Source organism: Jaculus jaculus, chromosome 7 (assembly GCF_020740685.1).
Source record: "Jaculus jaculus isolate mJacJac1 chromosome 7, mJacJac1.mat.Y.cur, whole genome shotgun sequence".
Classification (NCBI taxonomy): domain Eukaryota; kingdom Metazoa; phylum Chordata; class Mammalia; order Rodentia; family Dipodidae; genus Jaculus; species Jaculus jaculus.
Genome location: NC_059108.1, coordinates 30,973,296 through 30,992,646, shown reverse-complemented (window position 1 = coordinate 30,992,646; position 19,351 = coordinate 30,973,296). Strand labels below are relative to the sequence as shown.

Below are 19,351 nucleotides of genomic sequence, written 5' to 3'. Positions count from 1 at the left end.
CTTCCTTCTGTCAATGAATATTCTGGAACATTTACCCCAAGAGATTCTTTAAAGTATGTATATTACCATATACATATCATATGTATATGTTATATGTTGAGTGCGCTGTGTGTGTGTGTGTGTGTGTGTGTATTGAGATCTTTTCTAAGGAGACCTGGGGCATTAAATAAACATGGAAGTCTGATTGGGGCAGGCACTTCACTGCAGATGAAGAGGGGAAAGTGGAGGTCAATGGCACATTAGTAAGAGATTCCTGGAGAGAATATGAATACATCTGTGGATACAATCAGCTTTTTCTTGGTTCACGGACAGCAGTAAAGAAGCGCTTGTTGGACAGTGAACAGCTCCACTTTCTTGAGGATTCTTATTCCAGAGACTTGTTTGAGGAGTTGTTTTTTTTAAAAAAAAAAAACAAAAAAAAAACATTTTATCTATTTGAGAGAGAGACAGAGAGAATGGGAATGCCAGGGCCTCTAGCCACTGCAAATGACTCCAGACACGTGTGTCAGTCACCTTGCGCGTCTAGCTGTCGTGGCCGTGGCGGGGCGCTGCCTGCAGGGGGCGCTGCAGGACACCCGGGCGGGAGGCGGCCAGGCCCGGAAGCCCCGCCCCGCCCCGCCCGGCCCGGCCTCGCCCCGCCCGCCCTGCGCGCTCCTCCCTCCCTCTCTTCCGCCCCTCCGCCCAGGTTCTTCCGGCCTCCGGCTCAACCATGGCTCAGCATTTCTCCCTGTCCGCCTGCGACGCGGTGGGCTTCGACCTCGACCACACGCTGTGTCGCTACAAGCTGCCCGCGAGCGCCCGGGTGAGTGGCACGGGCTCCATGGCGGCTGCGCCGAGGGCCCCGAGCCGCCACGCCTTTGCGCAAGGCCCGCCCCCGGGCGGAAGTGCGCGTCTGCCGGGGGCGCAGCCGGGGACCCGGCCTGGTCGGCACCCCCACCCCTCCGGGAGCCGGGCGGAAGTGCGCGTGCAGAGCCGGCTCCTGACGGGAGTGGGCTACGGGGCGCCGGAGGGACCCGTTAAGCCGCTTGTGGCTGAGGAAGGGGTTCTTAGGGAGGAGCGGAGATGGGCCCAGGCCTTGCCCGTCCGGGGTCCCCTGCTTCTTTGGCCAGCCCTCTGGGCACCAAGTGGGTGTAAATGCTGCCATTTGGTTTGAGACTTGGAGTGAACTGTGGCTGCGTGGTTTCTTTTGCAAGCCCAAACTGTCACAGTTAGGAAGAGACTGTATGGTGTGTTAGAAGTAACCCTGGCCATAAAAAGTCAGGAAGATATTAGTCCTAATTTTGTTTTACCAGCAGAATAAAATAACCAGTTGTTGCATGCTTTACTACATTGTAACCCCAACGGCCCAAAAAGTTTTTTTGAGTCTTCATTAAGCCCTGGGGTGGAAGGAAAGGAGTACCTTAATTGTAGACTTTTGCTCACATTACTTGCCCAACCTCCATCTGGTTTCTCGGGAACTGAAGAATGATCTATATTAGAGTGAAAGAGGTAAACTGAGCCGGGAGTGGTGGCTCACGCCTTTAATCCCAGAATTTGAGAGGCAGAGGTAGAAGGATAGCTATAAGGTCAAGGCCACCCTGAGACTGCATAGTGAATTCCAGGTCAGCCTGGACCAGAGTGAGACCCTTCCTCGATAAACCAAAATAAAGGATGGAGGGTAAGCTGGATTCTGCCTCCAGAGTACGTACTTTGGGGCACCACCTCAAAGACAGTAGATAGTTAGTTAACCTCTTTTCCTTCTCATTTTCCCCATGTGTTAAATGGAGCTTTACCTGAAAAGATTACTGAGAGATTGAGTGAACAATAGATGTATGATGCTGAGAGCAGCCCATGGCCAATAAAAAAAAAAAAAAAAAAAAAAAAAGAACTCCACATCACTGTTGTATGTATCAGCCAGGCTATTCATTATAGGCATGTCAGGTCCCCAGTCAGTTCAGGTCCTCCCATCAAAATGTGTGGCTCCTCTATGCACCAGGCTTTTCCTGGAGTTCCCTTCTGCTTTCATATTACATAGACCAGATTCCTTAGTCATGTTGAGTTTGAAGGCTTTTCTTTACATCTTGATCCTTTGGCCAGTCCTTCCCCTAAGTCTTTGATTGTTCTTTTTGCTTCATGCTTTTCAAATCTCTGGTGCAGATTTTCTTGTGCAGTTCCACTGTACTCACCTTCATTTACTGGGAATGGTGTAAGGCCTCTGTCACAAGAACGAATTTTGCCCATGTCTGAGCATAAAATGTCAGGGTGTTTGTGATCCTCAAAGATAAATTCTTCACTACAAGCCTTGTATCTAAGTGATATTTAGAGGTGGCAAACAGTAACATGGTGAATTTCAGATCCGGTTTAGTATAGAAATTTAACTCTCACAGTGTGTTGAACAACAAGGTGCAGTTGGGGATGCTGAAATAAATCACCCACAGTCTAGCAGTAGGTGGTAGCCTGGTAGTGGAAAGATGGAGGAGGGCATTGTTTCCTGCATCTTTCTACACCCTGCTGCCTGTACCTGGAGGACCTCTGCCCTTCTTCACAGTGACTGTTCATCCTGCCGGCCCTTTTCAAACTGTTCCTTTGGGGAAAGCATCCACAGTTCCCTTTGCAAGGTTTTACCGTTTTGTCACAGCTCTACAGTTTTCCTCACAACCTAATCTCTAGCATTGCCTGTCTGCTTGTTGCCCTCCTCCCACAGAGCCTGCCTCCCTGGCATCAGGTTTAACTGTATTGTCTCTGTCAGTGCTCACACTGGGCTCAGGACATTGTAGGATCCTTAAATAAATGAAAGGACTTTCATAACCGAATATGACACAACCACCTTTGTGATAAGCATTCTCCTTATATGAACTGATTACATTTGTTTTAGTTATTTTTTCTACTTGCTGTGACCAAATTCCTGACAAGAAGCAACTCAAAGAGGAAGGATTTCATATGATTCATGATTTGTAGGAATTCAGTCCATCATTTCAAAGAAGTCATGGCAGCAGGAGTGTGAAGCAGACAGTCACATTCCATCTGCACCAGGAAGCTGAGAGATGAATGCTAATGCTCCATTGGCCTTGCTTATTTTCTCTTTTTATTCATTCTGGAATCTTAACCCATGTGGATGGTACTGCCCATATTCAAGGTGAAATCTCAGTTAAACCTCTCTGGGAACACTTTTTTTTTTTTTTAAGGTAGGGTCTCACTCTAGCCCAAGCTGACCTGGAATTCACTCCAGTCCCAGGCTGGCCTCGAACTCACAGTGATCCTACTTCTGCCTCCCAAGTTCTGGGATTAAAGTGTGCACCACCATGCCCGGCCCTCTTGGAAACACTCTTAAATACATGCCCAGAGATGTGTCTCCTTGATGATTCGAAGCCCCTCAAGTTTACAGTTTGAGGTGATCATCACAGAATTCTTGTAACCTCCATAAATATAGATATAGTGGCATGTCTTAGGAGATACTGGAATTCTGAAGTGCAAGGTAGTGTGGCTTGGGTTCCTGCCTGTCACTTCCATGCTGTCTGTAGAAAACAAAGCTCAGGGGAGAGGCCCAGGGTGGAATCTCCCCAGTTGGCAAGCGATGAGATAGAGAAGAGCACTTTAAAAAGAGTAAAGGAAGCAAAGACAAAACCTACAAGGAGCACCAGCTGGACTGCTAGGTGCTGTTCAGAAGTTGGGGAGCTGCAGAAGGATTTGGAGAAGTCATTTGAGGCCTGCCAAATCAGCTGTGAGTGCCTCTTCCTTCCCTCTTTTGGACATTTAATGACTGGTGGTATACAAATATGGACCTGTGTGTGTCCCTTCTAGGACTTCAGGCAGGCAGAATGTTCCAGAAGTCATGACAGATGACCCCTGGGTTCTCCTGGAACTGCAGACTCAGACCTAAATGTGTGACTGCAAGAACAGGAGGTGGCTGGTACATCTAAAGAAGTAGCCACATTTGAATTCTGCCAACATTAATCAGGAGGGGCACAGTCCTACAAGGTCTTCCAATTGTTTTTTTGGCAAGCTGAAAATCTGAACTTGTTTGAGAAATTTTCTATTTTTAAGCTGTAGCAGACAGCTTCAGGTTCACTGAGAAGAACTTCCAGAGCAGGCACAGTTATGGAGGAAGGGATATTTATTGAAGCCTACAGATCCAGGAGAAGTTCCATAAATGGCAGAAGAAGCTGACCTGCCTTCACAGGACCAAGCAGAGAAAGAGAAGTATAATAAGCCAAAAGGTCAAAAGCCACAGCACACTTCAGGATCTCCAGCTAGGCACACTATATATCTTTAGATTGAAACCTGAGACCCACCACCACACCTTAAGATCTACCCAGTGACACTGCCTCCAGCCAGGTGGCTAAAGATGCAAACTATAAGCAAATAAATAACTGAATATATTGGGGGCCATCTATTCTATTCAAACCACCACAAAAGCATTGCCTCATTTTCCAACACAGCAGAATTATAAGATTGCCAGATTTAAATTAAATTAGAATTGGGGCACCCATTTTGATTTGAATTTCAAATTATAGAAGTATTTATAGTTTATGTATGTGTGTCCTAATTATTCATAAGACATGCTTATCACAGCAGCAACAATAACAACCAAAAAATAACTGTTTACTGTTTATCTGAAATTTTCATTTACCTAGACATTATTTTATTTGGTGACTCAAACAGAAACCAAACATGGTTTGTGAGCTGCCTGTGGCCTGTAGGACACTAGTTTGTAGCCACTATGGAATGTGCATTATTACTAGTCTTTTGAGACCATGTTGTAGCTAAAGCTGGGGGAAGAAATGATGGAGGGCTCCATGCTCTGAAGACTCCTAACATAATCTCAGGACAAGCTACGAGAGCTACAGCATTAGGAGTAGACTGAGGAGTTCATGGTATAGCACCCATCATCTCCTCTCACACAGGCCCTGTTTTCTCCTTGGATGGAACTTCCTTCACAGGGTTCAACACCCAGTTGTGGATGTTCCTGTCAGCAGCAGAGAGGAAGGGATCTGTATCAGTCTTACGTCAGTCTTCAAGGGATGAGAAACTCCACTGGTCCAAGACTACCTTGACCAGAATCATGTCTAATGGCACACCATAGCTGGCCCTTGGGATCCAGTGGGAGGGAACCTCTTCAATGTTCAGGAAACATTCAAACCCTTAACCTGTTAGTAGTTTGAACAGGGCCATAATGGAAATATTTATGGCATGTCATTGGGTAGATGCTAAAGTCAGTAGTGTTTTGATTTGTGATCATAATAGCAGATGCTTGAATTGGGTTTGCCCATATGTCATACTCCATTCTGAGCTTTTCATATCTCTTGATTCCATGGCATTAGTTCTTACAAGAAGGATCATCTTAAGTACTTTTTATTGCTCATAGTATTTTGTACCTTGGTATGACTGAATCCAATTTTTCCAGTTAGCATGTAGGGTGCTTTCCAGTCCTCCCCAGAATCTTATAGGTGTTCCCACTTGGGATCTAGTCATTTAAAGAAGCAGCACCTATTCTGTTTGAGAACTCTTGATAAATAGTGTTGATAGAATGTAGGACTGTTAATAGTTGATTTGGATAAGGGTCACCAGATGGGAGTCACATTTAAAGATTTTAAGTAGTTTTGGACAGACAGCAGCTCTCTTTGACAGTAGCCTTTGCTTTCTCAATTCTCTGACACTCAGACCCCAGTGTCCCAGCTCCACCAGTGTGCAGACCCCTTAGTCAATGTCCTACCTTCCACTCCATGTACTAGAATTAATTAACCTAGCTCTGCCATATCTTCTAGGCAGTGTTCTAAGAGACCTTACCAATCATTCTCTTTTGCATTATGCCCTCTGACCCTTGGTAGCATACCACTCTTTCACAGCCTGTCATGGGTTGAAGTCTATGGAAGGGTCAGAGTGTTCAATGTGCCTTCTAGACACAGCTTAGACCCTAGGCTGCTGCCCTGCCTGGGGTTCAAATGCATCTAACACTAGCCAAGAGCACTCTTTGGAGAAAGACCTGTGCGGTCTTTTATCTACCTTTTGCTCATTTTTCTCTAAAGTTCTTTCAAAGTTGAGCCACTTTAAAATAAACAAAGTTGGGGCTGGAGAGATGGCTTAGTGGTTAAGTGCTTGCCTGTGAAGCCTAAGGACCCCAGTTCAAGGCTTGATTCCCCAGAACCCATGTTAGCCAGATGCACATGGTGGCACATGCATCTGGAGTTCGTTTGCAGTGGCTGGAAGCCCTTGCCTACCCATTCTCTTTCTGCCTCTTTCTCTCTCTGTCTGTCACACTCAAATAAATAAATAAAATTGAACAAAAAATATCTTGAAAAAAAAATAAACCAAGTTGCCACTGGGTATGGTGGCACATGCCATTAATCTCAGCACTTGGGAGGCAGAGGTAGGAGGATTGCGGTGAGTTTGAGGCCACTCTGAGACTACATAGTTAATTCCAGGTCAGCCTGGGCCAGAGTGAGACCCTACCTCAAAAAACAAAAAAACACAAACAAAAAAAATAAAATAAACCTAGTCATTGTGCTTGTTTTCAAAGGCGTTATTTTTGCTTTTGTTTTTCTTTTGGTGGAGAAATAAGATATTCTTGTGTCTGATAGAGGCCTTGTATTTCCTCCTGTAAATCATTTGCCTGATCCCTGTATGTATTCCACTGTCTCTTATTCTAGATCTTTCCAGCAATGGTGAATGAACCAAAGACAGATGTGACAGTGTGGTCAATATGTTATTGTCCTGGTGACATTCTAATAAGTTATAAAGCATTGTCAGATCTTTGTTATGAGTCAACTGGAATTTAGGAGTAAGATTAATAATTGTCTCTGATTGTGCAGTTGTATGCTATGGTATATTTGAATAGGACATTTCCTGGGGCTCTCAGGGGCTAGTGAATCGCTTATGAAAGGGGTTAAACTGTAAACGTCCCAAATACTGATATTTTGCTCCTACCTAGCCCCATCAGTGATTCCATTAGGTTTTCACATCTGTAGAATTAAAAATGAACAGCACATTTTATATTTAATCATTTTCTTCTTCCCTTATTTGTAGCTCATTTATAATAGCTTTGCTCAGTTCTTAGTCAAGGAGAGAGGCTATGATAAGGAATTGCTCACTTTGACCCCAGAGGATTGGGATTTCTGGTAAGTTTTCTTTTTTGTTTTTAATCTCTTTTTGTCCTACATTCCCTGTGGCTCTTAATTGTTACTGATAAAATGCTAATGCTTATTCATTTGTGATGATAGAAAGTGAATTGTGAAATTGAGTCAAAGGACAAAATTACTTCTATGCTAAAAGTTTTGTATTTAATAGACTTTTCTAGTTTAAACATATTTAGACTTTATTCAATGTGAAAATGAGCTAAGAATTTATGTGATTAATTTGGATATTTTTGTACAATTTAAAAGTAAGTCACAATTCAGAGCCTGAAAGGTTATAAAGAACTAAAATTTCCATCTTTATTAAAAAGTTCATTTGGGCCTGGAGAAATTGCTTACAAGTTGCTTGCCTATGAAGCCTTAGGACCCAGGTTCAATTTCCCAGTATCCATGTAAGCCAGATGCACAAGGTGGCTCATGCATCTAGAGTTTGTTTGCAGTGCCTGGTGGCTCTGGTGTGCCAATTCTCTCTCTCCCTCTCCATCCTTCTCTCCTCTCCCCCCCCCCGACACACACACACACACAGACACACAGACACACACATAAACAAATAAAAAACTTTAATAAAAAGTTCATTTTATTATCACTAAATAAAAAAAATATGTAAAGGAGGAGAAATCATGTTTTTAAAATAATTTTTAATTTAATTTTTATCTATTTATTTGAGAGAGAGAGAGAGAGAGAATGGGTGTGCCAGGGCCTCCAGCCACTGCAGATGAACTCCAGATGATTGGGCCCTTGTGCATCTGGTTTACGCAGGTCCTAGGGAGTAGAACCTGGGTCCTTTGGCTTTGTAGGAAAATGTCTTAACCACTAAGCCATCTCTCCAGCCCAGAGAAATCATGTTTAGAGTAAGTGACTAAGTCAGAATATTTGGTTTTCTGTATAGTCCTTGTCTGACTCATTGCTTGTTCACTTCCTGGATTATTGTTTTAGTTTCCCAAAGCTTTCCCTGACCCTCTTCCTCATTTAGACAATAAAAACAAACAAAAATCTTAAACTACTTGAAATTGTTCAGATATCCAGACATGCTACCATATGCATGTGAGTATACATATAGTCCAGCGACTTGAGAGCTGAGACTGGGAAATAGCTTGAGCCCACGTCATATTCACGGGTAGTTGGACAACATGTAAGTTCTTGAAACTTAAAATTAGTTAGCCAGGCACGGTAGTGAACACCTTTAATCCTGGCCCTTGGGAGACTGAGGTAGCAGGATCTCTGTGTGTTCATGGATCACCTGAGACTACATAGTGAATTTCAGGTCAGCCTGGGCTACAGCAAGTCCCTACCCCAAAACTCTTACCTCCCCCCAAAAAATGAATTAAAAATAAGACAATGGGGGGCTGGAGAGATGGATCAGTCATTAAGGCACTTATCTGCAAAGTCTAACAACCCTGGTTTGTTTCCCCAGTACCCACGTAATGCCAGATGCACAAAGTGGCACACGTGTCTGGAGTTTGTTTGCAATGGCTGGAAGCCCTGGTGCTCCCATTCTCTTCCTTTCTCTCTCTCCCTTGTTCCCTCCTCTCTTCCCCCACCCCTCACTCTCACTGTGTGTCTGTCTCTCTCTATTTGCAAATAAATAAATAAATGAACAAATAAATAATATTTAACAATAAGGCAGCAGGGGCTGGAGAGATGGCTCAGGAGTTAAGGCGCTTGCCTGCATAGCCTAAGGACCCAGGTTTGATTCCCCCGAACCCATGTAAAGCCAGATGTACAAAGTATCACATGCATCTGGAGTTTGTTTGCAGCAGCTAGAGATCCTGGGATGCTCACTTACACACACACACACACACACACACACACACTCTCTCTCTGCTTGTAAATAAATAATATTTTTATAAAATAAGATAATATGTCTAGGGAAATGACTTACTGTGTAAAGTGCTTACTATACAAGCATGAGGATCTGGGTTCAGAACCCGTATAAAATGGCAGACATGGAGACATGGTAGTATATGCCTGTAGTCTCAACACTCGGGGTGAAGGGTGTGAATACAGGGAATCCTGGGAGCAAGCTGGCTAGCTGCTGTAGGTGAATCTGAGCTATAGGTTCATAGGTTCAGTGAGAAACTCTGTCTCGGGTAATAAAGTGGAGGGCAATCAAGGAAGACATCTGACAGTCAGCCTTGGCCTCCACACACGCACATGCACAACTATGAGTCCACACATACAAATACGTACATAGACACACACCATACTCACACATGTGCCCATTCTCAAAGAAATATATATGTGAACACACATGCAAGTACATTCATGCATGTACACACCATGCACATGAAAGAAATAATGAAGTAAGACAGTAATAAATTGCTTAGTTGGAAATCAGCGCTCATAAAAACATATGCAAAATATTCATGTATTTTACATTCCTCCGATATTTGGTTACTTTTGATACATCCCTTACCAACCAGGAAGAAACAGGCAGAACTTACTATATTAAATAATTGGCCCTGGAAATTTTACTCTGAATGAAAGTAAATAATGCTTCCAAAGTGCCCTTTCATTTTTATTTAACTCTCTTGACATTTGCAGGCCATTACGCTGCCTTGCTTTTATTATTCATAATATTGAATCTATACTTACTTTTCTCCCTAGGTCCCAGACATCTTTTATAATAAGGAATCTAACATTTAGTACTTGACCTTCTGTTACTTGTTTTCAATATTATGCCTTGCCCCAAAGGCAAGTTTTTATAACTGGCCCTAAATTGAGACAGATCCTAAACAATGTAGAAAACAATAATAAGGAAGTTACCTTGTGCACTATCAGTGTGTGTGTGCACTGTGGGTGAACACATCCACACACGTTTGTGCTGAATATGTTGTTTGTTTGGGATAATGGGAAACATTTTCACATTTTAGCAAAGGCTCAGGATGAGGCTCCTTTTTTTTTTTTTTTTTTTTGGATTTTCAGATTCCTCTTTTTAAAAGTCTAAAGACTTACAAACTGAGCATGCTGCCTTTTGTTTGCTGAGCAGTTTTTCTTACCAACTTGTGTTTCAGTGAGGCTTAATTTTGCAGTTTTTAGATATTCTCATTGTTTTGATTAATATATCATTTGCCTGGGCAGAAGGGTCCCTTTTTAGCATTGTGATATATTTAAAATGTAGATTATTGTTTCTAAGGCTAAATACCTGAATTGGTTGATAATCAGTCTTTCCCATTTCAGTTGCAAGGGGTTGGCGTTAGATCTGGAAGATGGGACCTTTATTAAACTTGCAGATGATGGCACTGTGCTCAGGTAATACAATTTAGCTGTGATGTCAACATTTTACTCTCTCCAGGATAGTTTATTATCATATTATCTGATCCTTAAGCCATGAGTTAAATAAGGTCATTAAAATTTTTTTCAGGAAATACAAATGCTTTATTTCATTGGCCACCTATTACTGCAAAAGCACCTGGAAATTTCACAGATTTAGGCATGTGTATAGATACATAGACTAAAAGCAGAGACTTTTGATTCAAGCATGAGATGCTGAGTCCAGCTTAGTGTTGGTCTTGCAGGGCTCCTTTTGAAACTCATCAGCCTCCGTTCATCCCACATTCTTTGCTAGCTTGCTCTCCTTCTCTATGGAGTATACCCAACCCCAAGTGTTATTTAGGATATGGAAAGCAGTCAGGGAGCAGTTACCATCACTGCTTTGAGTCTGTGAAGAACTACGTCACACCCTATACTAATGTCACGCCATGACTGGGAACTTGTGCCAGAGTCAACATAGGAACCCTTGTAGTTACTACCTCTTCTAATATTTCATTCCTTTTGATGATGTAAATTCTTTTCATATTTCTTCTCAGACTCTCTCCTAAGGTGATTCTACAAAGAGCAGGGGTGGTTTTATCTGTGATCATTTTGTAATTCATCTGCATTGTGTTTTTTCTCCCTCAAGCAACTAGTGTGTGTCCTATGTATGCATGTTTCTATGTTGCACACAGTGCATCTTTAACTATGACCTTTAACTCTGGCCAGATTGTCACAATGTTCTTGGCCATCTTCAGTCATTCTCTCATTAACACCTACACACCCGGAGTTTGACCTTCCTCATTCAACTTCTGACTAACCTGTAGTTTCTCTCAAACTCCCTGACTTGTTACCTTGATGCTTTCTTTGACCCAACACATCAGATTCCTTATCTGTTCCTGTTAGTCATTTAGAATTCCTCTATTTTGATATGTAATGTTAACCTCTTTATTAAAAAGAACCTGTGTGGATTTCCCTCACTTATTCTTCTTTCATTTTTCTTTTATACTATTTCACCACAAAAATAAAATATACATCATGTTCTCCTAGTAAAGTATATAAAATATTGGAGCTGGAGAGATGGCTTAACAGTTAAGATACTTTCTGCAAAGCCAAGGACCTCAGTTTGATTCCCCAAGATCCACTTAAGCCAGATGCACAAGGTGATGCATGCATCTGGAGTTCTCTTGCAATGGCTGGAAACCCTGGCCCTGGCACACCCATTCTCTCTCTCCCTTTCTCTCCCTCAAATAAATAAATAAAAATAAAATATTAAAGTATATGAAACATCAACAGTTTATTTACCTGGAAAGAATCTGTTAACAAGGCCTAGGTGATGTGGAAGCAGCATTTTGAGCTCATTTTACATCCTGTTCTACTTTGCCACATTGCCCTCGCTGCTCCCCAGTGTGCTCTGTGGTATGCTGTGTCCTTGTCTGGGCCGGTTGCTCCCCCATTGTCTCCATAGTCCCATGTACTTATGGGCATCTGCCCTTGATGCCAGGTGGCTGCCACTCCTCCTATGGGCTTAGTGACTCATATTCTAATTTTGGAATCTTCTGTTCTTCCTTACTTTGGCTAAAGACAGCTTTCACCCAGTCTACATGGTTGTTTTCTAATTGTTCCTGTTATGTTTACCGTGTGTGTGTGTGTGTGTGTGTGTGTGTGTGTGTGTGTGTGTATGTGTGTGTATGTATGTATATACACACACACACTACTGTGGATTGAACCCAAGACCACACTTGCGTTAGGGATGTGCTCTTCCACTGAGCTACATTCCCACCCTTTCTTTTTAATTTATGCTTGAAATGCAGTCTTTCCTAAGTTGATTAGGCTTTGCACACCTTCTACCTTAGCCTCCTTAGAGGTTGGGAATTTCAGGCTCGTGCCATTGTGCCCAGCTTCATCATATTAAGTTACAATTCTTCAGGAACAAGTGGGTAGGCTAGGTCACATCATGTTCTCCTAGTAAAGTATATAAAATATTGGAGCTGGAGAGATGGCTTAACAGTTAAGATACTTTCTGCAAAGCCAAGGACCTCAGTTTGATTCCCCAAGATCCACTTAAGCCAGATGCACAAGGTGATGCATGCATCTGGAGTTCTCTTGCAATGGCTGGAAACCCTCTCCCTGGCACACCCATTCTCTCTCTCCCTTACAGAATTCTAGACAGGGAAGTCACCCAGCTAAAAACTAAATATACATAATGAAAAACAATAGTGGTACAGCACTTAGGAGGCTGAGGCAAGAGGATCACAAGGTCAAGCACAGCCTGGGCTGTATAACAGGAGCCAGTCCCAAGAAAAAAGAAAAAAAAAATGTTGTTTTGCAGCAGCAGTGGCTGTCTCCATGCTGGAGACAAGGCAGTCAAGGGAACAATTAGTGATATTTGTCATCTCCCACAACAGGGCAAGTCATGGTACCAAGATGATGAGTCCACAGACGCTGGCGGAGGCCTACGGCAAAAAGGAATGGAAGCGTTTTGTCTCAGACACTGGCACCCCTTGCCACTCAGGTAGGACTCATCTGCCATCCACTCCTCTTCTTTTGGACTCTGAACCTGCAATGTGAGGACACAAAAAAGACCCCACGCCCCTCCTATTGGGCAAGATACAGAAGAGAATGGCCATGATTTTGAGCAGTAGGATGTACTTTTCTTTAGGTGTGTCTGATTTCCATTTGGCATTGGTTTAGTATGTTAACAGCATTTATGCTGTTTTATTGAAGGTTTCCTCAATACTCCTTTGACTTGTGTTTGCTCTGGAGTAAACATTAGCCCAGAGGGTAATGTCTTCTTTGACCTTGTCACATAGTCACATGCCTGATGTTTCCTTTCTCCATCTCTCATGGCTCTGCATATCCACATTGCCCACCTCTTCTGTTTCTCAGGATTCTCTTCCTGGCTGCCAATTTTCGTATCTTCTGCCTTGCCTTTAATTTCCTTATGTCTAAAATGATTTTGCACATTTTCCCTTTCTTAATGAGCCTCACCAAAATTAAACATGAAAGAATATTTCAGAAGTTATTTGCATAGATAGGAATGAATTAATTTGGAATAGTTAAAATATTTTTATAAACAAATAGACCTTATTAAAATGGTGCTACCTTTTCATTTATTATATATATATTTGCTATAGACTTGTGCTTTTCAACACTGCAGTGTTTAATGTATCTTTTTCCTTTAAAAAGTATAATGACTTAATGTTTCCACTTATTCACTGCTACTATTATGTTTGCCTTGTTTGATAAATCTGCCATCTTTTTAGATGTTTTATGATGAGTTGAAAGTGTCAGGTGTGAGTGCTCTGGATAAAATAAGCTGGTAAGACAAATAATTCAAAGGAGTATACAGTGTTTTCCAGTTGATGATAAAACTGTTGTCTCTCTAGAGGGTAACAGTTGTAAATAATTTTCTTCACAAAGAAAAGCTAGGTACACTTAGAAATTTATTCATAATCTGGAGGTTTTTTTAAATTTTTATTAACATTTTCCATGATTATAAAATATATCCCATGGTAATTCCCTTCCTCCCTACCCCCACACTTTCCCATTTGAAATTCCATTCTCCATCATATTACCTCCCCATTACAATCATTGTAATTACATATATACAATATCAACCTATTAAGTATCCTCCTCCCTTCCTTTCTCTTCCCTTTAGGACTCCTTTTTAACTTACTGGCCTCTGCTACTAAGTATTTTTATTGGTTGTTCCCGTCTGTGACAGTGCGCATTTTCCCACTAGAGGGCAGTGTTTCTTTGCAGCCACAGCTCCCTCTGGTGCTTCTCTTACCCAGAAACCAGGCTGATAGTCCTGGAAATTGAGGTGCCCTTCTTTGGGTTGACTGGACAAAAGTTTACCATCCAGATGCACAGTGCCTGGATTTTCAGAGAAATATGAATGAAGAAAAGACTAGTGGCTTCATCAATCATGTATACTTTGTTACATTAAAATCAGAGCATATGGTTAAAAAAATTAAATATTACAGACATAAGGAACAGTAGGTTCTGAGACTTCTCAGGAGACAAGAAGCCAGGATATTTGTTCACTGGATCTTTAATTGAGTTGGCCACATGAGCCATGTGATGCCAGGGCCTTTAGGAGAAAGCAAATGATATTCTCAAGTTTGAGGTTGCATGACACTGCTCCAAGGCACAACTGGAATTAGAGATTGGGCTCAGGGCTGTGGTATAGGCTGTCAGAAGTGTCCCCAGAGAAAACAGATCTAAAAGTAGCATATATACTAAATAGGGTCTCAGGTTTAATCAGATCCCCAAACCATGCAGAATAAATCTAATCCCTTTAATCCATGAGAGCACTGAGTGCACTTATCCTGAATTGTGAGCTTTTCTGAGATAGTCCTATACATTCAAGAACATAGTGTTTTTTTTTAATTTTTATTTATTTATTTATTTGAGAGAGTGAGAAAGGCAGAGAGAGAAGGAAAGAGAGAGAGGGAAAAAAAAATGGGTGTGCCAGGGCCTCCAGCCACTGCAGTCACACTCCAGATGCATGATGTGGGTCCTGGGGAATCAAACCAAAGTTCTTTGGCTTTGCAGGCAAACACCTTAACCTCTAAGCTGTCTCTGCAGCCCAAAGGGCATAGTTTTTATTCTCTGTCATTATCCTGCTGCTTCTCAAACTGTACTGCTATTTGTCATAAATGACATAAAACTGAGGGCTGGAGAGATGGCTTAGCAGTTAAGGTACCTGCCAGCAAAACCAGAGGACCCAGGTTCAATTCTCCAGGACCTACATTAGCGAGATGCACAAGGTGGCACATGTGTCTGAAGTTTGAAGTTTGTTTGCAGTGACCGGAGGCCCTGCCTCATCCATTTTCTCTCTCTCTCTTTCTCTCTCACTCTCTTGCATAAATAAATAAAAGTAAAATATGTTAAAAACAAAGAAACAACATAAAATTGAATAAAGTATTCTAGGGCCAACCATCCCAGGGGTAAGACACTTTATGTGGAGCCTCCATGGGATGTGTGTTAGGTTATCTGGTTTGAAATTCAGTAACATTGAAACATAAATTTTAGTTTCTTTACATTTCATTTTATAGAAGGGGCATATTCTGTTTTTAGTTTTATATTTTGTACAACTCAAATATTTTTAATAAAGTTATAGATGTAATTTTTTAACTTTTTCCAGAGTTCTCACTGTGTCAGGGTACTGAAAAGACAAGGAAAGGGCTGGAGAGTTGACTTAGCAATTAAGGCACTTCCCTGCAAAGCCAACGGACATGGGTTTGATTCCCAGTTCCCACATAAAGCCAAATGCACAAGGTGGAAGTGTCTCAAGTTTGTTTGCACTGGCTAGAGGCCCTGGCATGCCAATATAATAAGTAAAATATTTAGAATAAATAAAAACAAGGATAACATATAGAGATGTCATTTTAAGTTAAAATGCCCTTCACGCATGATACAGTCTAGGGGTCTTGGGTTCTTTTTCTCTGGCAATTAAAGAATTAAGGGGCAGAAATGTATTTGAAAAGAATAAAGTTTATTTTGAAGTAAGAGGGAAAGAAAGTAGACTAGTCTAGGAGGGGTGTTATAGTCAGCTTCACGTTGCTGGGATGAACATCCAAACAAACACAGTTTATGGGAGGAACATTATTGGGATTTTTATTTCAAGTTTACAGATCCAAGGGGAAGTTCCATCAGTGACAGAAGAAGCTGGTTCCCACTCATAAATCCAAGCAGAAAGACGCCATCAAACAGCCAGCCCCACAAACAAGCACACAAAACCTGCAGCACAACAGCAGGGACCCCTCACAAGCAGCAGAGACCCAGGCAGAACTCATACTGCCCTGTGTACCTTTGGGCTGGAAGTCAGGTCCACCCCAAACATACCTCCTCCAGCCAAGCAGCTGGAAGTCCAAGCTTTAATAAAACACCAGAGTCAACTGTAGGGCTTAAGTTCAGACTACCACAAGATTTTTCCAGAGCTGGAAAAATCCACTTTCCTTGGGAACTGAACTTTTATTGAATGGGAAAGCCCTCTAGTCCTGAATGTACAATTGGCTGACTTGAATGAAGGTGAAAGGTGCTGACTTGTTCATGGTACATACAGTCTCAGGTCCCAAGAAGCCTGCCAAGGCAGCCACCATTGGGAAGTTGGCCCTGGCCAGGAAGAAGAAGGAGGTACAGTCACTGCCCCCTTGGCCATCTTTGATTACCAAGGACTCCTTTCTCCTCCTCTCCTCTGCCCAGCCAAGGAAACTAACTCCTAGAATGTTTCACTAGAATTACTTGTGATACCTTCTCATGAAGTATATATGCAGTTGGAAACTATCAGTGTACTCTGTATTATTAGAGAAAAATATGAAACATATAAAATGTGCCCCCAAATAAACATAAAAAGAAATGAGTCCTCTTCAGGCAATTAAGGCAAAAATGCATATTTTCTAAGATAAGTTTATGTGTTTTCCATATGCATGAGGCAGAGATTTTTTTCCCTTCAACTTAAAAGGTTTTGTTTTTGTTTATTTTTTTAAGGAAAGTGTTATTTTTATGATAACTACTTTGACCTGCCAGGAGCTCTTCTGTGTGCCAGGGTGGTGGACTCTTTAACAAAGGTAAGTGGGCATTAATTTTTTAAAAACCTGTGTGTATTTAATTATGAGTATTCAATAATTATGAATGACTTTTCACTTGAGATTTTACTTTTGTTGGTTTCAGAGGTGACTGGAAGAAACATGGTGAATTTGGTCAAAATATTTTTGGAAAATTAATAGTAGCACCTTTTTTGCCAGAAAAAGTAAACCAGTTCTTCAGCAGGGGGTGCAAATTTTTGGAAAAAAAAAGTATAGAAAACATGCTCTGGAAAAATATTTTTGGTTGCATTAGCAGAATTAAAAACAAACTAATTAATCAAGTTAAATATGTATTCAAACCTTCTAAAAATATAAAACCATAAAAATGAGGTGAACTTTTTTGATTAGTCATTTTGAGCTTAAGCTTGCTTTGTTCTGTGTCCAAATGAGATACTCTCTAATTTGACCAGTTTATATTTAGAGTTTGACCTGAGAATGTGAATGCCACAGTCACTTTCCCCTTTATGTCATTGTATGTGTTGGTGAAAGCTTCTGTTAAGAGGAATTTTTTAAAATATTTTACTTATTTATTTAGAAGCATAGAGAGAGAATAAGAATAGGCATGCCAGGACCTTATGCCGTTGCAGATGAACCCCAGATGCATGTGCCACTCTATGCATCTGGCCTCATGTGGGTACTGGGGAATCATACCTGAGCCAGCAGGCTTTGCAAGCAAGTACCCTTAGCTGCTGAGCCATCTCTCCAGCCCCAAGCGGAGTGTTGTTTTCTGGAAGGCTTTTATTTTATTTATTTATTTAGTTAGTTATTTAGGGGTAATAATGGAGATTGAACTCAGGACTTTGAGCATATTAGGCAAGTGCTCCACCATTGAGCTATATAGTCAGCCTTATGAAAGTATTTTATTAATATGAAATGGAATCAGTTTCTCATCTTACATCTTCTGCAAAAAGAAAAAAAAAAAAGTATCAGTTTCCCACCCCTCCAGTGCTGTTAATCAAATTCAAGTCTTTGTACATGCTAAGCCGAGGGTTCTACTGCCAAGCTTTACCTCCAGCCCAGAGACTATCAGTCTTGGGTGTTTTTATAGTGTGTATGACTGTATATAAATAGCTAGTCTTTTTCTTAGCTAGAAAAAAATACATTGTTTCTCAGAAACAAAGGGCTATAAAGTTCTAAGGCAATGTCTTTTGCTTATTAAAAGAACTCTTCATAAGAATGATTCATATTTGGGGTTTAGCACTTCATTTATCCTCCTACTGTGGCTTGCTGCTTTTTTATGCTGAAATTGTGAAACACTGTCTTGGGAGCTTTAAAGCTTCAGGCCTTTTTGTCCCATTGATGCCATCCTACATTAAGTGACACACTCTTATATTTCAGAGGCCATAGGACATTGTAAATTTGCTTATCTGTTTAAAATATTCTATAATTTTTAGAATATATTTGTAGGAATTTTCATTTGGGCTTGTGAACTAAAGTAATATTTGGTGATGCTTGTGTGTAAGTGTGCTTGTAGCAGCAGAAGAGTTTTCTTTCTGAAGTCACATTAAGTAGAGGGAGAACTTTATTGTCTATTATGTTTCATAAAATATAAAATTCTGTATTAGAATCAAGGAATGTTGTGATTGCTTGCCATCATTTACCACTATGCTTAGAAACAGAATTATTGCATTTGTTACATTTGGTAATTTCTTTTTTTAGCAGAACAGAGGTCAAAAAACATTTGATTTTTGGAAGGATATAGTTGCTGGTATACAACACAATTTTAAAATGTCAGCTTTTAAGGGTGAGTAATGGGAAGAGAGGCTTCATGGTAGAGGTTTGTTAAACAGCATGCATTAATGAACTAGATAGACATTGCTGCTTTTGCTGTGTCCTTATTTAGGATTTAAGTTGGTTTTAAATGTTGCTATAAAGTTTACATCCTAAGAGGTTATTATTTTATGTCTACTTTGTGGTCACAGTTGCCAGTATTTTGAGCTGCTCTGCTGAACTGTCTTGTACAAGGCTCCCAATGGCGTTGTTCTTTGGGTTCCCTAGAACTGAATGCCAGTTTTGCTGCTTCCTGGCTTGGGAATGAGGGTTGGTGACACCCAGAACCATTAGTGTACGATCTACAGACAGATAGGTAGAAATTACATTCATGTTGTTTAAGGAATAGTGGTTGTCCCAGAAAGGGGGCAGGGTTAGTCCCAATCTTGAGCCTGGGGCTTTATGTGTTCATGCACATATTTGGGTTGCACAATGCTCTTTACAAGTAACTAGTAGATGTTTTTGTGTTGTGATACCTAGTGACAGTCTGTGGCTGATGAACGCTCAAGAGCAGTGCACTCCAGCTTAGAAACATGTTGTTTTTTGATTGATGAGAAAATGCCACATGGCATGAAATTAATTTTAAATATTATAACTAGGAGCTGGAGAGATGGCTTAGCAGTT

At 41.1% G+C, this 19,351-nt stretch overlaps 1 protein-coding gene across 2 annotated transcripts in view; it reads left to right on the top strand.

The window, feature by feature from the left end:
• The first annotated feature begins 684 nt into the window (after nucleotides 1-684).
• The window catches only part of Nt5dc1 (5'-nucleotidase domain containing 1), a 127,853-nt gene continuing 109,186 nt past the window's right edge, over nucleotides 685-19,351 (top strand). Inside the window, exons 1-6 of one of the 2 annotated variants that reach the window (XM_045153967.1) lie at nucleotides 685-802; nucleotides 7,003-7,094; nucleotides 10,290-10,361; nucleotides 12,770-12,876; nucleotides 16,860-16,939; nucleotides 18,620-18,701. In XM_045153967.1, coding sequence (XP_045009902.1) covers nucleotides 710-802; nucleotides 7,003-7,094; nucleotides 10,290-10,361; nucleotides 12,770-12,876; nucleotides 16,860-16,939; nucleotides 18,620-18,701 — 526 coding nt within the window. In that variant the 5' untranslated portion in view covers nucleotides 685-709. Of the gene's footprint in view, nucleotides 803-7,002; nucleotides 7,095-10,289; nucleotides 10,362-12,769; nucleotides 12,877-16,859; nucleotides 16,940-18,616; nucleotides 18,702-19,351 lie in introns of both variants that reach the window. The other variant, XM_045153966.1, reaches the window with a different exon arrangement.